The sequence below is a fragment of the Gigantopelta aegis genome, chromosome 15 (assembly GCF_016097555.1).
Source record: "Gigantopelta aegis isolate Gae_Host chromosome 15, Gae_host_genome, whole genome shotgun sequence".
In the NCBI taxonomy this organism is placed as follows: Eukaryota; Metazoa; Mollusca; class Gastropoda; order Neomphalida; family Peltospiridae; genus Gigantopelta; species Gigantopelta aegis.
Window position 1 is genome coordinate 31,119,847 of NC_054713.1, and position 22,630 is coordinate 31,142,476.

General features: G+C 35.3%; 1 protein-coding gene across 2 annotated transcripts in view; it reads right to left on the reverse strand.

Annotated features, from left to right (window-relative positions):
• The window catches only part of LOC121390239 (eukaryotic translation initiation factor 4 gamma 1-like), a 74,189-nt gene that overhangs the window by 30,825 nt on the left and 20,734 nt on the right, over window positions 1–22,630 (reverse strand). For both annotated transcript variants that reach the window (XM_041522015.1, XM_041522013.1), the window contains exons 6-8: window positions 20,280–21,201; window positions 2,639–2,766; window positions 1,415–1,868 (exon numbers count right to left, since the gene is read on the reverse strand). In XM_041522015.1, coding sequence (XP_041377949.1) covers window positions 1,415–1,868; window positions 2,639–2,766; window positions 20,280–21,201 — 1,504 coding nt within the window. The remainder of the gene's footprint in view (window positions 1–1,414; window positions 1,869–2,638; window positions 2,767–20,279; window positions 21,202–22,630) is intronic.

The following is a 22,630-nucleotide window of genomic DNA, read 5'->3' on the forward strand; positions in this document are numbered from 1 at the left end:
AAATGGCATTAAAAATTTAACCTTTGATTAGCTGTGATAATGTATTAAGAAAACATGCTATGTATTTATACCAGTTATTTTAAAAAAAAACCCATCCCACCATCCCCAAGCTTTTCCGTAAATTTCCACAATGGAAGATCAATCACAACTAATTTAATAAGATGTGATCAGTCATTTAAAAGGAAAAATATTTGTTAAGCTACAAATCAGCACATTATAATTTAGGGACATTTGGTGTCTAACAAGTAGTATTTTAACACCAGTGCCTGAGCTTAACTGTAGACTGATGACATTTGTATGACATTAACTTTCAGACTATTTTGTCTTAATCTAGTCTAAGTGTTATAAGCATGGGGAATAACAAGGAAAAAAGGAATGTTTTGGCTACAAGTGCAATGGTTGTAAATAACTTTTAGTCAAAAAAGATGTTAAAATTTGTTAAAAATCTGTTTTTTTGAGGATATGTAAGAAATAGAATAATATATTCATGTCCGTTAGATACCATTTATCTTAAAACTCACTTTCGCTCGTTAAATAAATGTTCTCAATTATTGTGTGTTCCATATTACATATTTAACGACACACTCAATACATTTTAATTATGGTTATATAGTGTCGGAGGGGCGTAACAAATTATAAAAAATGTGCAGCTGTCACCAATTGCATCTTCGAACAATTATACCTTAGGAGAATGTTCTGTCACTGAGCAATCTCGAGTACCAGAATATATATATATTTTTCTTACACACCCATTGGTGAGAACATCATGCGTTATTTTTTATAACACGTTTGGTTTTTTTTACACACGTATGTGTGTTAACAATTTCAAGATCTACAACTGGCTGTTCTAGGTGATGACCAGGTTACCAGTGCCATGCATCCAATGAAAAACAACACGGTGGAAATAGATTACACTGTGACATATAGTTAACGTGACAATCATGTGTCTGTAATGTGTAAGTTAGCTACAAGTGCAATGGTTGTAAACAAGTTTTAGTCGAAAAAGATGTTAAAATTTGTTTAAAATCTGGTTTTTGAGGATATGTAAGAAATAGAATAATATATTCATGTCTGTTAGATACCATTTATCTCAAAACTCGTTTCAAAATGTATCAAACTCACTTTCGCTCGTTAAATAAATTTTCTCAATTAATGTGTGTTTCATATTACAGGACCGTAACACATTCACCTATATGACCACAACACATTCACCTATGTATCTTCCACAACACTACAAATTTCCACGAGCCACAATATTTATCAAATACACAATCTGGCATTGTCCTTTTTCCCCCCAAGATGCAAAATAAATAAATAAATACAAGCAGAGAAAGTGTAAATAAGACTCAGTGTTGATACAATTCATCCAATTTATAAATCATAATTCTTGTGAATTTAACAAATGTTTTTTTACCTTCTTTGTATTTGTATTTCTGCGTCTCACTTTCAGTTTTTTCCGTATTGGTTTCATTTGTTTTCACGTTGTTTTTAGCATTTTCCCGGCTCACTTCGGAATCCTTACTCATTTTAGCATCCGTTATTTCTATCTCTACTTCCTTTGGCATAGATGCAGGCTCCGTTATCACAATTTGAACCTGAGGATGCTGGGTGGAAGATTTCTCCGTCTCTTCCTCTACTGCTGGTTTTGACACTTCAACTGAAGGTTTTGACACCTCAACCACCGGCTTACTTGAATCGACCACCGGTTCGGACACCTCAACCATGGTCTTGGGCGACTCCTCTGCTGGCGGCTTGGACAATTCTACTACGATTTTTGATGACTCTACATTCTTAGACTCAATAACGGCAGCAGGTGTAGAGACTGTGTCCGCATTTGTGTCAGCAGGAGATGCATGTACTTCATTTTCCTGAAAGATGACGAAACATTTTTAATGTAACAAGAATTCTGCAGAATTAAATATCTCACCTATTATAAAAAAAATTGGTGCACTGACGAACATCCATAGGTACAACTACAAACCATTAACCTAGTACTTACTTTGTGAGAAATTCATTTCGGTGCTAAACTTTAGCACAAAAGTTGACGTCACCAGCGAAACAGTGATACCTATATCTTGCCTTTTTACTTTATGTACATTGAAACTGTCTAAACCAGATCACACCTGGGACCTAATATTTATTTGGATCCGGTGTTTAGAAGGAAGGAAATGTTTTATTTAATGACGCACTCAAAACATTTTATTTACAGTGATATGGCATCAGACCAGAGATATTGAGAGAGAATCTGCTGTCGTCACTCTTTTCAACTAACAGCAAGGGATCTTTTATATGCACCATCCCACAGACAGGATAGTACATACCACAGCCTTTGTTACACCAGTTGTGGAGCACTGGCTGGAACGAGAAATAGCTCAAAGGGCCCACTGGCAGGAATCGATCCTAGATTGATCACGTATCAGGCTGGCATGGTACCACTGAGCTACGTCCCGCCCCCACCGGTGTTTAGGAGGCCAGGAAACTGGAATTGTTTTTGTGTTTTTTTCTTTTTTCTTTTTAAACAGTATTCCGGTTTAGACAGGTTTCTCCAATGTGCGAGTGTGAGTGTGAGTGCATGCAGTGTTTTGATCCAATTTCCACATTAATAACTGTACCCATCACTATGATCATCCATACTTACTTGAATATCAAGGAATGCATCCATGTCCGTTCCAACTTTCTCCTCGCCTTTCCGGTTTATATCCTTCAACTTCCGTTTTCCTTTTGACTTCACATCTTTGGAAATGTTCGAGTCTGCCGCAGTAGTATCTGAACAAAACAAAGAGGTTTTAAAAAATGCCAACGATTCCTTTTAATATCACAAATGTGTGTATAGCTTGTCACCAGATAAAGCTGAAATTGAGCATGAAATTTTATTTATTCAAGCATTTAAAATAGATCTTTCAGTTTAATTTTATTCAGTGATACACAATTTTTGGTTTATGTTAACTGCTACCTCCAATATAGTTCATATTCAATCGCACAGTGAACACTAATTTTTAACTCTACTTTGCACTAAAAATGATGGCGAATCCTGCTTGTTGCATCCAAATCAGTTTGTAATGTCCGAATGAAAACTCTTAGTTTTACCCAAACAAGCATTCCTTTACTGTGTCCTATAACTTTGTTATTTTTAAGTTCAAGGAAAAACCCCATGAAAGTCAAATTTTAAAATGTTTTCTCTATTACAATGATATACCCAAAATTTCAGATCATTATTGTGAGGTTTTATGAAGAAAAACAACAACAACTATATATTGGACTGATGGACAGATGGATGGACAGCCAGACAAACAAAACGTAAAGTTCCCTCTGTTTGGACCAGTAGAGGGCAAATAAACAGAAGAGTGTAGATCGCAACTTTTAAATATGTTTTCATAACTAACAAAACAAAACAATGTGATATGTGATTTCCTATTTTGAATTACGTTAAAAGCCCCCTCTCCATTAGTTTATGGACTACCCCCAACCCACTCTAAACAAAAACAAATCACTGCAGCCTATCAATTTTTGAAGCAACCAGTCGAAAATTCAAAGTAAAAAACCCGACTAAAATAATCAAAGCTAAACTTGAATTTCTAAATTACAAAAAATAAAAAAGCTTTACCAGAGAATTGGTGTACAAAGTTCAGAACTTTAGAATCAACTCTACAAAACATATTTCGAGTAAAAACCGACCGACAGACTAATTGGTAACAAAAAAGCACTGCTGAAGAATGTCACAGCAGACTCGAAAAGCATGCATCATTTTCAAAACTGTCCTGTACTGCAACACTTCATGGTTGCAGATATCTAAACACACACAAAAACAGTTCCTAAAAACAAATATTTCAATTAAAATATCAGTTTACGCATTAAAGATAAATTCCACTAACATTTCCTCTTAGTTTTCTTCCAGTTCCAATCACCGCTCCACATTTATCAGTATTAATCAACCAAGTTCCTCTAGCTGTTTTTGGTTATGAGTAACAGGACAATTTTTTCCAACACGGAGTTCTGACGTAACTTTTCATGTTACAACACCCACACCTTAGTAACAGGGTCGAAATGAATCATCTTTGTATTATCCCAAGAACCTGAATCCACAAACTGTATCAATATCACTGGTCATAAATATGGCCAAAACGTTTTACATTTCAAGAGATCCTTTTTTAAAGAATACTGCTTTCTCTGTATCCAAATCACTAATCATTGGGGGAAAGAAAACCGAAACCCATACAACTATACGTATTCTGTGATTGGAGCTCTTCCAAAACATTTAACATCTAGCTTACGCATGCAAGCTTCTTTTCTTGGAATGTCGGAAACCAGTATCTCCCAAGCAAGAAAATGTATCCATCAAGCCACTGAAGTTTAACCTAGTTTCTCACACTGTACAAGAAAACTTGGCTGAAACCATTCCAGGAGACTGGGCTGACCTGCTTGTAAAAATCAGCTTGCACTAATGAAAAAAAAAAACCTGCAGGTTCAGGGAAGAAACTCTCTTTAACATGCAGATTGCTCCAATATCTTCCCTCCCTCTCTCTCCCTCCCTCCATCCTTAGCTCGCTATAGACATTCCTCTACATGCACAAATGGTACAAGCCTGATTAAGGTCAAGGTCATAAAGTAACCTCATGCTACCTAGTGCAGCAGATAAGGGATTACAAACAGCTGTGTAGAAAACATTTGGTGTAATTCATGTCAATCCAATGGTGTATTGATCCAGATATTTTTTTTCTCCACCAGTATTTTAGTGGATTGTCTACCCCCTACACATACTCAAATACAGAGTATTTTAAATCAAATTGAAACAAACCAGTGCCAATGTAAGAAGTTTGCATTCTTAAATTTTTCAACATATTGAAAAAGAAAAGAAAAGAAACCCCAAATTTATGTTAAAGAATTGAAACTGGGGGGGGGGCGCGGCGGCGGCATTTTGTTGTAATTGCGAATATAACTAAAATACAGTTTTCAACAAACTTAGCAAACTGAAGCCAAAATTTTAAAATATGCTAGTTTCTGTTCACAAAAAGACACAAATATGTTTACTGTACTGATGTTATTTTTAAAAATTGTAATTATAAACTAGTCCACAAATTAATAGCATGAGCATATGCCATATGGCATTATCATAAAATATGGTGGATTTTTAATAAAATAAACATTTAATTTTCTTTTACTTTGCTTAAATGTTCTTTTACTTTGCTTAAATTTACACGTAACATTATTCATTTAATACAAGTATACTAGCACATTATCCAACACAAGAAATACTTAAGATAAGCAGTTTCATAACAATATGTTCAAGTTGTAAGTAGCTATCACTCAAGTTGACCTATAACAGAGTTGTGCAATAAACATGTAAATTAAACCAATATCACCCAGTCCTAAGACAAGTACCAGTCAACAGACCCTAGGATAAAGCTATCCCTGTACTAGAGACCTAGAAAAAACCCCACAAGTACCTAGAGAGAGTAAACAAGTCTCAAAACAGCCTTCTATATTTAGACAAGAATGCAGACTTTTTACCTGTTTCTACGGTTACTCAACCTGCCGCTTTTAGAGAAAAACGGTGTAAACCTGGCCCACCCTTCGAGATGGGAGTCGCACCACAGCCGACTGCGTGCAGTGGTGGACAGCTGGACAATCCCACAGCGCTAGACTGAACCTGCTAGACTGAACCTGCACCGTCAGTATGTAACTGGGGCAGATGGTAACAAATCACAGCCATATGGAGCTAAGGGACCAGACAGTGTACAACAAGCAGAGCTATCCGGTTACCATTATTCCTCACTGCAGTACAGTGCCATGTACCACAGACATATATATATTTTTTTTGCCAATTACTTCCCGTGTTAAATCTCTCATGTACGGTCCAATAAGAATAGACTGATATGTGCACTACATGTATTTATTCTGACTAATTTTTAAGACGGCTGCTATTAAATTAGCCAATTTTAGCCATTTGATCAGAAAATTGTAAACACCATTTTTAAATGTGTTGTAGACTTATTCACGGTGTTGTTAGTTAATATAAATGGTTATAGAATTTATTACCAGTATAGTTACATTTCTGTTGAGTCTTTTGTTTTTTTGTTTTTTAACATTAAACTTTCCACTTATGGCCAACTTCCAATTTATGAAAGAAAAAGTTTTAAACAATTAAATTTTTTAAAGATGTTTAAAACAAAAAAGGTTTTAAAAATAGATTGTAAAGTTCACGATATTAGTAAGCACGTTTCGGTAAAAAAAATGAAAGAAAAGCACATTGTTGATAGATAATTAGCTATTGGATGTCAACATTTGGTAATTGTGACATGTATTCTTCAGTGGAAACATGTTACATTTTTCCATTGGCAGCAAACGATCTTTTATATGCACTTTTACACACATGACAGCACATACCATGACCTTTAACATACCAGTTTTTGGATGGGAAAACCACCACAGAATGGGTCCACCAGCAGAATTCAATCCTCTAGCAAGTGCTCTACCAACATAGCTAGATGCTGCCTGTGATGTTTAAACAATATTAGGCAATACATTTTGGATCAGTCATAAATCCTTTTAACTGTTGCAGCCTAGATACTTTGACGGATACTAATTACAAAATACAGTGAACACATGTTGCATTGTTTATTATCCCTGGTAATCGGATAGAGACAAATGGATCTCATGCATTAAAGGCACTGGCTTAAGTAACTTTTCACATATTTTGCTCTATATTAGTGTAAAAGGTTTCCGGCCATGTTGTTATAAAATAAAGATTATTGGTGATGCGCACAGCTCTTGTGCCCACAACAGGCGTGCGCTACAACAGCTTGTTCTGAATGTGCATGTAAAACCCTATGACATGACATGACATGACATGTACATCTGCTTACTTTGGCTTACTTTGATGCGCACGGATCTTGCAAGTTGAGAACAGAATGCTCAATTACCAGACCCGACTATCTTTAGTCAAATAAATTTAAGATAAATTAACACAAAATTGATTTAATTTTTTTTTTATTGTGTATCATGTATTTATGCAAAATGGTAATGCCGTATAAACATTACATTTCGCATATCAATATGCTAATATTCAGGGCTTCTAGAATACGGTGGCCCGATGCCCGAGGCCAGTGGTTTTTGGATTCGGGCCAGTAAACGTTACTTTGTGAGATCCCGATGGCAAGTGAAAAAATCTACAACGCTTGGAGTTGGCTCGTACGAAAACAAAAGAAATATCTACAAGTCATTTCTTTCGATTTGCTATCACATGCGATATTTTACTAACAAATAGTTGGCAACCAGTAATCTTTGACTCATTGATGACATCAGTATACCTACCGATGTAACTTTATTCAAGTTATAAAGTGTAAACACTGAAAAAAACTAAACTTTATTGCTTGCCACCATGTTTTTATTTGCAATGGTACCCAAAGATTTGTTACTCTAATGTTAATAGTAGTACAGTGCAAGCGTAAAATGCGAAACGGTAACCAGTCTTTTATTAGTTTTTAAAGGTTGCATGTCACCATGTATGTTGCAAAACGGTCCATGTGTAAATTATTAATTTAATTTATAAAATATCACATAAATTGCAAAAAATAAATAAATAATAAAAATAACTAATTACACAATATCATGAAATAGGTAAATATAACAAAGTACCTATATTGAAAAATTACTAATTTTGTATGGGTTTTTTTTTTGGGGGGGGGGGAATGGGTGGGATTTTTTGATGGGGTGAGTGTGGGGAGGATTTCCCATTCTTAAGTACATAAATATATACTCATTCATAAGTGATAGAATATTTATTTGTTTTTAATACTGTTAATTGTCGTAATATGTAACATGGATTATATATGTACGTACGTACGTACGTACATACGTACGTACATACATACATACATACGTACATACATACATACATTATATATATATATATATATATATATATATATATATTAACGTAGGTGGTTTTAGTGGAAACAATTATTTAAAATTTTTAATAAGTAACTTTACTCTAAACTGATAAAAATGGTTTTATGTTTTTCTAAACAAACAAAGTGTGCCTAATGAGCCTATGTGTTGTGCAAATTGACAAATTGATTACATATGATCTCAGTATTGCAAAATGTACCCGGTACACTAAAAAGTTAATTATTTTAATTTACTGTTTTAAAAAAAAAAAAATTATCAACAGTTAAAGTTGGGCAAGTGAATTTTTTACCATGGCCAGTGAATTTTCAAATCCACTGGCCCAATGGCAAGTGAATTTTAAAAATATTCTAGAACCCCTGTAATATTACAGAATTGAAATTTGTTGTTACCGTTTTAATAGATACCATTCAGGTCCCTTCGTCAATTTTCGTAGCATAAGGTATGTGTATGTTAGTTTATAATAGATACCAGAAATTGTAATCGATTAGTTGGATTTGGATTTTACCAACCAATCTTCGATTATTCCAATTAATCGGACCACCACTAATGGTTACACTGAATCATCTACTGTGTAGAGAAAATGTATTCACATTTAATTTTTAATAATATGTTTAAAATTCCTAACAAATTAAAAAGTTTGTTTTGTTTAACGACAATGCTAGAGCACACCAATTTATTAATCATTGGCTATTGGATGTTAAAACATTTGTTAATTTTCGCAATCTACATTTTTCCATCAGTAACCAGGATTCTTTTATATGCACAATTTGACAAACTGATACAATGGCCTTCGATATACTAGTCGTGATTTTTTTTTGCAAATGCAAGTAGAATAATGGTGAATGATGTTCAGTATTTGTTGGGAATATTATCTTCATCATTCTCGGTCCCGAAAGATAATCATCATTACATCATTTCCATATATTTATATATTAGGAATCTGACCAGGTTTTCTGCCAAAAAATTATTTGGCTACTTGTAACAATGCATTAAGGGATAGTTTATGTATGAGCAATTCCTATAAACAGGACAATACATACAATGAGTGAGCACGAATTGACAGGAAACATTCTAAGCTTTCTGCAAGAAAATAACTTGAGGGTATGTAATAAAAACAAAAACTATAAGTGGCCCATCTAGATGATTATGGGTTTAAAATGTTTTGAAATTGGACACTGCACTTCATGTCCCTTGAGAAATTTTAAACAGCCGTTCATCTTACTATCATCTATCTAAAAATGATAAACTTTATACATTAATTTCCATATTAAAACTTATAGTGGTGTATGTCATTTTATCCTTTGTACACTTTGGCACCCTCCAAAAGTTAATTGATCCCAGGACCCACAGTGCCCCCAGTGAATGCTTTTATCAATAACTATATTCCGCACAAAATATTCCACAATTTCTTATACATTTTAATAGTATGGTTTGTAAGACTGGTTTTGATTCAAACAAAAGATGACTGGATTTGGGGGAAAGGAAACTAGGTTTGGCCAGCTGAAAACATGAACGACTGTGTGAAAGATGTTCAGTAGTTGTTGGGAATTTTATCTTCATCATTCTCAGTCCCGAAAGATAAATCATCACTACATCAGTTCACAAAAGCCAGACAGGAGGTGGTTAGGAGCATTGGGGTTTTTTGTTTCATAAAACAGGATAACACAATTTTTTAAAGTTTGTTTTGTTTATAACGACACCACTGGAGCACATTGATTAATTAATCATTGGCTATTGGATGTTTAACATTTGGTAGTTCCGACTAGTCGGAGGAAACCCGCCACATTTTTCCTAATGCAGCAAAGGATCTTTTACATGCACTTTCCACCAGACAGGATATAAAAAAAATTAAACAAATTTTTTTAAATGATGTATGTTTACTCTGTTACTGCAGGATTTTTGGTAGAGCATTTGAGTCTGTACCCACAACTGGCTTGTTTCAACAATAATTGGATGTAAGCACGTTAAACCAATTGATTGCGAGAATAATAGTATCATGCATTCATTTCCAAGATTTTAGGATTCATAATCTTATCTATTTTTGAGAAAGGAAAAAATATCTAGCTTTGGCCAGCTGAAAACAATGTGGCCAGACTTTTTGTGTGAAAGATGTTCAGCAGTTGTTGGGAATTTTATCTTCATCATTCTCAGTCCCGAAAGATAAATCATCACTACATCAGTTCACAAAAGCCAGCCCATGACAGAAATTTGCAAATGTTTCTATCTTCAGAAGATGGCACCAATCAATCTGAATGGGTACGCATACTCTCTTACATGGCCAGATCCATTAAGATTCAAGATGTCCACCCTGGTCCCATTTTCGGACATTGTCCAAGGCCAGGCCCAGAGGAAGCTTAAGAGCATGTCCAAGGCCAGGCCCAGAGGAAGCTTAAGAGCATGATTTTTAAAAACTTTTATAAAACAGGATTAAGAGAGAAAAATAAATTGAAGTATTTTATTATTACACATGGACAATAATGATAAGATATCCACAAAATTAAATAAATGACTCATTAATAGAAATTAATGTATTAAAATATGCTAGATGACGTTGGGACTCTGAAAATGGGGTGAGCATCCTACGGTCCTACGAATGACAGTATCATGTGTGCATTGCTCACAAAACAATTTTACTAAACCTATTTTTCATTTGTTGATTAAATTTATGGCATCATTTACATGGACATAATGGGTTATGCATATTATTAATTCTCAGTGATCTGTACATTTGTGATCCAGAACACTGGTTGGGCCAGCATGGTGACAAATGCTAAAAACCAGCCAAGTAGAAAAATGGTAAATGATGTTCAGTAGTTGTTGGGAATATTATCTTCATCGTTCTCGGTCCCGAAAGATAATCATCATTACATCATTTCCACATATATTTTAGAAATCTCATCAGGTTTTCTGCCAAAAAATTGTTTTGCTACTTGTAATTAAGCATTAAAGAATACATACATATACTCCCAATAGAAAGGACAATACACATCACTTTGATGAACTGAGTGAGCGAGCAAGCACTGGTCGACAGGTTAAAAATAAGTAGTGATTAAATAAAACTTGGCGACCAATCTAAGAATATAGTTTATCATGCATGTGTGTACCAGTCTCAGTGGAGTTGTGGTTGTCATCAGATTTAAGGATGGTAGGTGCTGTGTTTGCCTACTATTACCTGCTCCCATCCACAGCGAGATTAACAGACCTTTTTCACAGGCAGTCCAGATAGCCGAGATGTGTGCATGCAGGACAGCGTGTTTGAACATTAAATTCAAGCATGACAGGACTAGCTCTGCATGTGCAGAAAATTTCGCCAATGTATCTATTTAACTTCAACAATTACAGAAAACCACTATTATTTCCCCCAAATTATCAATCATTTCATGAAATTATTTCACCAAATTAAAATAAAATTCGCCAATTGAATTTAAAATTCGCAATTGGCGAATTTGGCGAGTGCATGAAAATAGGTATAAATGAATGAATGAATGCGCAAGTGAATTATTGATTCCTCTTGCAATTCTTTGACGAGTGAAAGGCAACATTAATTCAATTGGCTGTGTGAAAGATGTTCAGTAGTTGTTAGGAATTGTATCTTCATCATTCTCAGTCCCGAAAGATAAATCATCACTACACATTTCTTAACAGCCAATAAATAAGAGACAAGTGCACAAAAAAACCCCGAAATCTTCAAAATTCATAATTTTTAGTCACATTTTCTCACTCACATCCACAAACCAATTTGCTTGCATGACAAGTGCTTTTTTAAATACCACCACCACCACTAGAGCACATTGATTTATTAATTAATAATCAGCTACGGACATCAAATATTTGTTAATTCCAATATGTTGTCTTTAGAGGAAACACGCTACATTGTTCCATTAGTAGCAAGGAACAGTTTATATACTTTCTCAGCAGGACAGCATATACCATGGCATTTGATATACAGGTCATGGAGTATTGGTTGGGACAATTAAAAAAAATCACACCAAAGAATGGGTACGGCAAGGTTGTTTGATCCTGCGATTAAAGCACCTCAAGTGAGTACTCTACCGACTGAGCTAGATCCCACCCCTTACTCACATTAACTCACCTTATTAGCATCTCTCTCCCTGCCTTTCTCTCAATGGCAAGAATAGTTATCCTTACTGGTCCATTCAATATGATCTGTCACAAAAGTACTTTATTCAACCATTATTTACTTCTCCAATTCAACCATAAAGCAAATTTAATTCGGTCAACTGAATGATAGGTTGCCTATTTAAGTTTTGTTTTGTTTAACGACAACACTAGAGCATGCACACTGATAAATCAAATCAAATTCGAACATTTAATCTTTGAACATAAAAAAAACCTGCCACATTTTTCCATTAGTGTCAAAGCATCTTTTATATGCACCATCCCGTTACCTATGTAAGAAACAATGGAACTATAATCTGCCACCAGCGAAACATTTTCCATCCCGAGTTGTTATGTGAAAGATGTTCAGTAGTTGTTGGGAATTTTATCTTCATCATTCTCAGTCCCGAAAGATAAATCATCACTACATCAGTTCACAAAAGCCAGCCCATGACAGAGATCTGCAAATGTTTCTATCTTCAGAAGATGGCACCAATCAATCTGAATGGGTACGCATACTCTCTTACATGGCCAGATCCATTAACATTCAAGATGTCCACCCTGGTCCCATTTTCGGACATTGTCCAAGGCCAGGCCCAGAGGAAGCTTAAGAGCATGTCCAAGGCCAGGCCCAGAGGAAGCTTAAGAGCATGATTTTTTTAAACTTTTATAAAACAGGATTAAGAGAGAAAAATAAATTGAAGTATTTTATTATTACACAACATGGACAATAATGATAAGATATCCACAAAATTAAATAAATTACTCATTAATAGAAATTAATGTATTAAAATATGCTAGATGACGTTGGGGACTCTGAAAATGGGGTGAGCATCCTACGGTCCTACGAATGACAGTATCATATGTGCATTGCTCACAAAACAATTTTACTAAACCTATTTTTCATTTGTTGATTAAATTTATGGCATCATTTACATGGACATAATGGGTTATGCATATTATTAATTCTCAGTGATCTGTACATTTGTGATCCAGAACACTGGTTGGGCCAGCATGGTGACAAATGCTAAAAACCAGCCAAGTACAAAAATGGTAAATGATGTTCAGTAGTTGTTGGGAATATTATCTTCATCGTTCTCGGTCCCGAAAGATAATCATCATTACGTCATTTCCACATATATTTTAGAAATCTCATCAGGTTTTCTGCCAAAAAATAGTTTTGTTACTTGTAATTAAGCATTAAAGAATACATACATTTACTTCCAATAGAAAGGACAATACACATCACTTTGATGTACCGTGAGTGAGCGAGCGAGCGAGCAAGCGAGCACTGATTGACAGGTTAAAAATAAGTAGTGATTAAATAAAACTTGGCGACCAATCTAAGAATATAGTTTATCATGCATGTGTGTACCAGTCTCAGTGGAGTTGTGGTTGTCATCAGATTTAAGGATGGTAGGTGCTGTGTTTGCCTACTATTACCTGCTCCCATCCACAGCGAGATTAACAGACCTTTTTCACAGGCAGTCCAGATAGCCGAGATGTGTGCATGCAGGACAGCGTGTTTGAACATTAAATTCAAGCATGACAGGACTAGCTCTGCATGTGCAGAAAATTTCGCCAATGTATCTATTTAACTTCAACAATTACAGAAAACCACTATTATTTCCCAAAAAATATCAATCTTTCATGAAATTATTTCACCAAATTAAAATAAAATTCGCAATTGGCGAATTTGGCGAGTACATGAAAATAGGTATAAATGAATGAATGAATGCGCAAGTGAATTATTGATTCCTCTTGCAATTCTTTGACGAGTGAAAGGCAACATTAATTCAATTGGCTGTGTGAAAGATGTTCATTAGTTGTTGGGAATTGTATCTTCATCATTCTCAGTCCCGAAAGATAAATCATCACTACACATTTCTTAACAGCCAATAAATAAGAGACAAGTGCATAAAAAACACTGAAATCTTCAAAATTCATAATTTTCAGAGTCATATTTTCTCACTCACATCCACAAACCAATTTGCTTGCATGACAAGTGCTTTTTTAAATACCACCACCACTGCCTTTCTCTCAATGGCAAGAATAGTTATCCTTACTGATCCATTCAATATGCTTTGTCACAAAACAGTACTTTATTCAACCATTATTTACTTCTCCAATTCAACCATAAAGCAAATTTAATTTGGTCAACTGAATGATAGGTTGCCTATTTAAGTTTTGTTTTGTTTAACGACAACACTAGAGCATGCACACTGATAAATCAAATCAAATTCGAACATTTAATCTTTGAACATAAAAAAAACCTGCCACATTTTTCCATTAGTGTCAAAGCATCTTTTATATGCACCATCCCGTTACCTATGTAAGAAACAGTGGAACTATAATCTGCCACCAGCGAAACATTTTCCATCCCGAGTTGTTATGTGAAAGATGTTCAGTAGTTGTTGGGAATTTTATCTTCATCATTCTCAGTCCCGAAAGATAAATCATCACTACATCAGTTCACAAAAGCCAGCCCATGACAGAGATCTGCAAATGTTTCTATCTTCAGAAGATGGCACCAATCAATCTGAATGGGTACGCATACTCTCTTACATGGCCAGATCCATTAACATTCAAGATGTCCACCCTGGTCCCATTTTCGGACATTGTCCAAGGCCAGGCCCAGAGGAAGCTTAAGAGCATGTCCAAGGCCAGGCCCAGAGGAAGCTTAAGAGCATGATTTTTTTAAACTTTTATAAAACAGGATTAAGAGAGAAAAATAAATTGAAGTATTTTATTATTACACAACATGGACAATAATGATAAGATATCCACAAAATTAAATAAATTACTCATTAATAGAAATTAATGTATTAAAATATGCTAGATGACGTTGGGGACTCTGAAAATGGGGTGAGCATCCTACGGTCCTACGAATGACAGTATCATGTGTGCATTGCTCACAAAACAATTTTACTAAACCTATTTTTCATTTGTTGATTAAATTTATGGCATCATTTACATGGACATAATGGGTTATGCATATTATTAATTCTCAGTGATCTGTACATTTGTGATCCAGAACACTGGTTGGGCCAGCATGGTGACAAATGCTAAAAACCAGCCAAGTACAAAAATGGTAAATGATGTTCAGTAGTTGTTGGGAATATTATCTTCATCGTTCTCGGTCCCGAAAGATAATCATCATTACGTCATTTCCACATATATTTTAGAAATCTCATCAGGTTTTCTGCCAAAAAATAGTTTTGTTACTTGTAATTAAGCATTAAAGAATACATACATTTACTTCCAATAGAAAGGACAATACACATCACTTTGATGTACCGTGAGTGAGCGAGCGAGCGAGCGAGCGAGCACTGATTGACAGGTTAAAAATAAGTAGTGATTAAATAAAACTTGGCGACCAATCTAAGAATATAGTTTATCATGCATGTGTGTACCAGTCTCAGTGGAGTTGTGGTTGTCATCAGATTTAAGGATGGTAGGTGCTGTGTTTGCCTACTATTACCTGCTCCCATCCACAGCGAGATTAACAGACCTTTTTCACAGGCAGTCCAGATAGCCGAGATGTGTGCATGCAGGACAGCGTGTTTGAACATTAAATTCAAGCATGACAGGACTAGCTCTGCATGTGCAGAAAATTTCGCCAATGTATCTATTTAACTTCAACAATTACAGAAAACCACTATTATTTCCCAAAAAATATCAATCTTTCATGAAATTATTTCACCAAATTAAAATAAAATTCGCAATTGGCGAATTTGGCGAGTACATGAAAATAGGTATAAATGAATGAATGAATGCGCAAGTGAATTATTGATTCCTCTTGCAATTCTTTGACGAGTGAAAGGCAACATTAATTCAATTGGCTGTGTGAAAGATGTTCATTAGTTGTTGGGAATTGTATCTTCATCATTCTCAGTCCCGAAAGATAAATCATCACTACACATTTCTTAACAGCCAATAAATAAGAGACAAGTGCATAAAAAACACTGAAATCTTCAAAATTCATAATTTTCAGAGTCATATTTTCTCACTCACATCCACAAACCAATTTGCTTGCATGACAAGTGCTTTTTTAAATACCACCACCACTGCCTTTCTCTCAATGGCAAGAATAGTTATCCTTACTGATCCATTCAATATGCTTTGTCACAAAACAGTACTTTATTCAACCATTATTTACTTCTCCAATTCAACCATAAAGCAAATTTAATTTGGTCAACTGAATGATAGGTTGCCTATTTAAGTTTTGTTTTGTTTAACGACAACACTAGAGCATGCACACTGATAAATCAAATCAAATTCGAACATTTAATCTTTGAACATAAAAAAAACCTGCCACATTTTTCCATTAGTGTCAAAGCATCTTTTATATGCACCATCCCGTTACCTATGTAAGAAACAGTGGAACTATAATCTGCCACCAGCGAAACATTTTCCATCCCGAGTTGTTATGTGAAAGATGTTCAGTAGTTGTTGGGAATTTTATCTTCATCATTCTCAGTCCCGAAAGATAAATCATCACTACATCAGTTCACAAAAGCCAGCCCATGACAGAGATCTGCAAATGTTTCTATCTTCAGAAGATGGCACCAATCAATCTGAATGGGTACGCATACTCTCTTACATGGCCAGATCCATTAACATTCAAGATGTCCACCCTGGTCCCATTTTCGGACATTGTCCAAGGCCAGGCCCAGAGGAAGCTTAAGAGCATGTCCAAGGCCAGGCCCAGAGGAAGCTTAAGAGCATGATTTTTTTAAACTTTTATAAAACAGGATTAAGAGAGAAAAATAAATTGAAGTATTTTATTATTACACAACATGGACAATAATGATAAGATATCCACAAAATTAAATAAATTACTCATTAATAGAAATTAATGTATTAAAATATGCTAGATGACGTTGGGGACTCTGAAAATGGGGTGAGCATCCTACGGTCCTACGAATGACAGTATCATGTGTGCATTGCTCACAAAACAATTTTACTAAACCTATTTTTCATTTGTTGATTAAATTTATGGCATCATTTACATGGACATAATGGGTTATGCATATTATTAATTCTCAGTGATCTGTACATTTGTGATCCAGAACACTGGTTGGGCCAGCATGGTGACAAATGCTAAAAACCAGCCAAGTACAAAAATGGTAAATGATGTTCAGTAGTTGTTGGGAATATTATCTTCATCGTTCTCGGTCCCGAAAGATAATCATCATTACGTCATTTCCACATATATTTTAGAAATCTCATCAGGTTTTCTGCCAAAAAATAGTTTTGTTACTTGTAATTAAGCATTAAAGAATACATACATTTACTTCCAATAGAAAGGACAATACACATCACTTTGATGTACCGTGAGTGAGCGAGCGAGCGAGCAAGCGAGCACTGATTGACAGGTTAAAAATAAGTAGTGATTAAATAAAACTTGGCGACCAATCTAAGAATATAGTTTATCATGCATGTGTGTACCAGTCTCAGTGGAGTTGTGGTTGTCATCAGATTTAAGGATGGTAGGTGCTGTGTTTGCCTACTATTACCTGCTCCCATCCACAGCGAGATTAACAGACCTTTTTCACAGGCAGTCCAGATAGCCGAGATGTGTGCATGCAGGACAGCGTGTTTGAACATTAAATTCAAGCATGACAGGACTAGCTCTGCATGTGCAGAAAATTTCGCCAATGTATCTATTTAACTTCAACAATTACAGAAAACCACTATTATTTCCCAAAAAATATCAATCTTTCATGAAATTATTTCACCAAATTAAAATAAAATTCGCAATTGGCGAATTTGGCGAGTACATGAAAATAGGTATAAATGAATGAATGAATGCGCAAGTGAATTATTGATTCCTCTTGCAATTCTTTGACGAGTGAAAGGCAACATTAATTCAATTGGCTGTGTGAAAGATGTTCAGTAGTTGTTGGGAATTGTATCTTCATCATTCTCAGTCCCGAAAGATAAATCATCACTACACATTTCTTAACAGCCAATAAATAAGAGACAAGTGCATAAAAAACACTGAAATCTTCAAAATTCATAATTTTCAGTCATATTTTCTCACTCACATCCACAAACCAATTTGCTTGCATGACAAGTGCTTTTTTAAATACCACCACCACTGCCTTTCTCTCAATGGCAAGAATAGTTATCCTTACTGATCCATTCAATATGCTTTGTCACAAAACAGTACTTTATTCAACCATTATTTACTTCTCCAATTCAACCATAAAGCAAATTTAATTTGGTCAACTGAATGATAGGTTGCCTATTTAAGTTTTGTTTTGTTTAACGACAACACTAGAGCATGCACACTGATAAATCAAATCAAATTCGAACATTTAATCTTTGAACATAAAAAAAACCTGCCACATTTTTCCATTAGTGTCAAAGCATCTTTTATATGCACCATCCCGTTACCTATGTAAGAAACAGTGGAACTATAATCTGCCACCAGCAAAACATTTTCCATCCCGAGTTGGTTATGTGAAAGATGTTCAGTAGTTGTTGGGAATTTTATCTTCATCAATCTCAGTCCCGAAAGATAAATCATCACTACATCAAATCACCACAACCAATTTAAATGGTTAAATTATAATCACTTCTTGCACAAAATCATAATGCCCATAATTTTTTTGTCTTACATTTGACACAATTAGTTTTAGTCTTTTCTCAATAATATTAATTTTTAAAAAGTTTGTTTTGTTTAACGACACCACTAGAGCACATTGATTTACTAATCATCAGAGATTGGATGTCAAACATTTGGTCATTTTGAGTCTTAAGAGAAAACACACATTTGTCCATTAGTACCAAGAGATATTTTATATGCACCATCCCAGACAGGATAGCACATACCACGGCCTTTGGTATACCAGTCATGGTACACTAGATGGAACAAGATATTAATAAATAAATATGAAATTTTGATAGATGTTAATGTATAGCAGAGTGAAATTTCTACCTCTACACTGTTCACACAAGACTCAAGTTAAATTATGCTCAACCATCATTGCCAAAGCCTTTTCAGTATAAAGCCAAAAACAATGTACACAGCATGCAAACCTGAATCGGTAGATATATACAAAACCACCATATTCGTCCCAGGGTTTGCCTTTGTTGTGAATGTCATTAGTTATCTCCCTTGCCATAATGAAGTAATGAAAAATACTGCTAAATAGTTATATAATTGTAACAGAAGACTGAATAACATTTAATGCATTGCAATTATCAAAAACAACACATGCACATGTAATAAAATGTTTTTAAAAAGCATAATTAAATTAATCAGTAGACCTACATCGAAATGTATTCACTATCAATAATTCACTGGTTTTAAGAAAATGTACTTCTGTCCTGCACATAATTTTATAAATCACCATAGAAACAGAAGACAATTTTTCCAAATTAATATAATCAGCCTTTATTAAAAAAAAAACCCAACACCTCTGCAGATTTAGCAGACAGTTAACTTGGACATGACACGGTCAGCTGGTGACAAGGTCAAGGATGCCAATTCACCACAATTGTACTGCCGACAGGTCCCCATTCAACCAGTTAGCAAATGTCATTGTAATTAAATATTTTTAGGAGTCTGATGTCTGTTTAAATTAAGTTTATTTTCAGGTGTTCAATGCATGTTTGTTCCTCATTTGCACTGTAGGTGTTGGCAGGTGCTTTACACTGTACACATGACATCTTCAGTGGTAGGGTGGGAATAACCTGAGGGAGGGGCATAGCCATTCTATTTACTGTGTACACACATGATGATACGGCTAGACCGGCAATGTTGCTCAAGACTCGAAACAATTGGCCATTTTTGGCAAATGCATTATTGAAGCGAATTAAAAAAATTCTGGATTTTTTCATTTCATCTTATTTGTGTTTTTCATTTCATCTTATTTGTGTTATCAGTTTAATTAAAATTATTTAAAGTATAAATTACCCAAAGTGTTCCATCCGAAAACTGTTCCAATACACACGTCCAATGTCATAGCTTTCAATGTTTTTACAATTATTCGAAGTAAAACTGCTCCATGTTCAGCCACACCAAACTTTTGCGAACCATCCGACTGTTCCCCCATGGTGATCATTTTGTTTTTATGCGAAACTCAGTCTGGCTGTACTTGCTCGGGGCCCCGATATATCCATAAATTTATTACAATGATCATTTCAATGAGTTGTCAATAAAAACTGGTAAACTTGCTTACCTTGAGAGCAAATGTGGCTTGAAGAAAACAACAACAAAAAACCTGCCACCATCAACTTACCTATATCTACATCACTGGGTTTTTCTGGAACATCTGGGGAAGTGGTGCTCAATACTTCATTGACAGGCTCCGGGGCCACAGCTGCAGGTCTTTCCACATCCACAATGCTCACGGTGACTTCAGCGTTACACTCAACAACCTGTGCCAAAGCCTCTTCCGTCGTGTCTATATTCTCTTTCGGCACAAACTCACTTGGGGCATCCATCTGAGCCTCGCTGGAAAATACCTGTACACCACTAGGTTTGTCAGGCAAGCTGGTATTGGCGTCTAAGATGGGGCCATTTGGCTGCTCTGTTACAGCTGGTTCTGTTACAGCTGGTTCTGTTACAGCTGGTTCTGTTGGTTCTGTTACAGCTGGTTCTGTTACAGCTGGTTCTGTCACTACCTGGTCATCTGGCAGAGTTTCCAACACGACATCCGTTTTTTTTGTGTCTGTACCACTAAGATTGTTTATCACAGCTTCATTGACCACCGCGGCAGGTTGACTTTCTACCACAGGTGAAGAAGAAGTGTCCCGTTCTACTTGCACTTTATTATGGTCAGCCTTAACCTCAATGTTCACTTCTTGTACGGAAACTAGTTTAGGTGCGGCTTCTGTATGCTGTGTTTTCTCTGCAGGGAGATTCGGTTCCGTCTTAGAACCAGATACTGAATGTAACACAGGCGCAGTTTTACTGACACTGTTCGAATTGTCTACTCGATCTTGCTCTGTGGCAGGTACAGAGTTAGACGGTGGTGGCAGAGGACCTTTGTCTTGCATCAGTTCCGAAGCCGCAGCCTGAGGAGTGGCCGGCTCGACTTGGCCATACTCCTGTCTCTGAGAACTAGAACTTTGAGCAGACCCAGGACGTAGTGTGGCTGCAACTTGGGCAGCAAACTGAGCTGCAATGTCGGGCTGACCTAATGATGGCGGCGGTGTCGACTGAATAAAAAAACAAACAAAACAAACATACTGAGAATACCACAAAAGCAATACATGTTCTGGCGCCAGGGAACATTGTTTTTAAAATATTGAAAACTGATTATCAATGACTGTTTTAAAATTGTGTAGCGATCTCCAAAACTTGCATAGCGAATTGATACGCAATAATGAACAAAATGTAATGTTCCCTACTGGGCTCCAACAAAACAAATTTTCTTTTGTCCAAGCTGAAGGGCTGCAACTGTGAAAAATGGGCAAACCGTCTTGAAAGTCTTGATCTGTAACATTACATGATTAAACAATACACAAAATTTCAGCCCAATATATGAAAAAACTTAAAACTCTTTGGGACAGATGGACACAAAACCTATAGTCTCCTGCAGGTGGTCCAATAGGGGACTAAAAACTATGGCCAATAAATTAGGATGCTAGAGCTATACAATAACAGCCAGAAAGATGTTACCTACTATCACCTGCTGGATCCCACGTTAATGATCCAGGACAACTGGTTTTGACTGTACAGAGATGAAGTAGATCATATATATATATATATATATATATATATATATATATATATATATATATATATATATATATATATATATATATATATATTATATATATATATATATATATATAATATATATATAATATATATATATTATATATATATATATATTAATATATATATATATACACACACAGTAGAATTCCATTGGCTCGAACACCCAATGGTCAAACCTACCGGTATTCTCGATTTTTCTCTCTATTAAACCCTTTTATTTTGGTGCCGATTGGTCGAACAGAAGCTTTCTCTCGAACCGATTTATTGGTCCGAACTGTAAAATTAAATATATTTAGCTCGAACAGCTAAGTCTATGCGAAGAAATATATATATATATATATATATATATATATATATATATATATATTATATAATTTTTAAGTAGAAATTTTTCAGCGACCTGGATGCAGCCTAACGGTAGAAAAATAGCCATGATTGAGGATAATTGTCCCGCCCACCCTAAACTGAAACGTTTGAAAGTTATTGAGCTGATCTTTTTGGCACCTAACACAACCAGTCAAACACAGCCCATGGACCAAGGCGTGATAAACAACCTGAAAAGCCCCTACAAACAACTTGCTATCATGAAGCAGCTCCATACAGCAGACAGAAACACAGACGTGCTAATAACGGTACTGGATGCAATGTATTTGATGCAGGTGACACACAAAACAATAGCCAATTGTTTCCGTCACGCCAAGTTTGTTTCCAGCTCCAATGACGACACGACTGTGAATGGAGTTTTATATATTCTCCATTATATAAATTTGTCAATCGTATTTGTTTATTAATGCTGATAAATAATTGTTACAAATATATATCTCATCCAACATTTGACGGCGACTTCGATACTCATATGAGTCA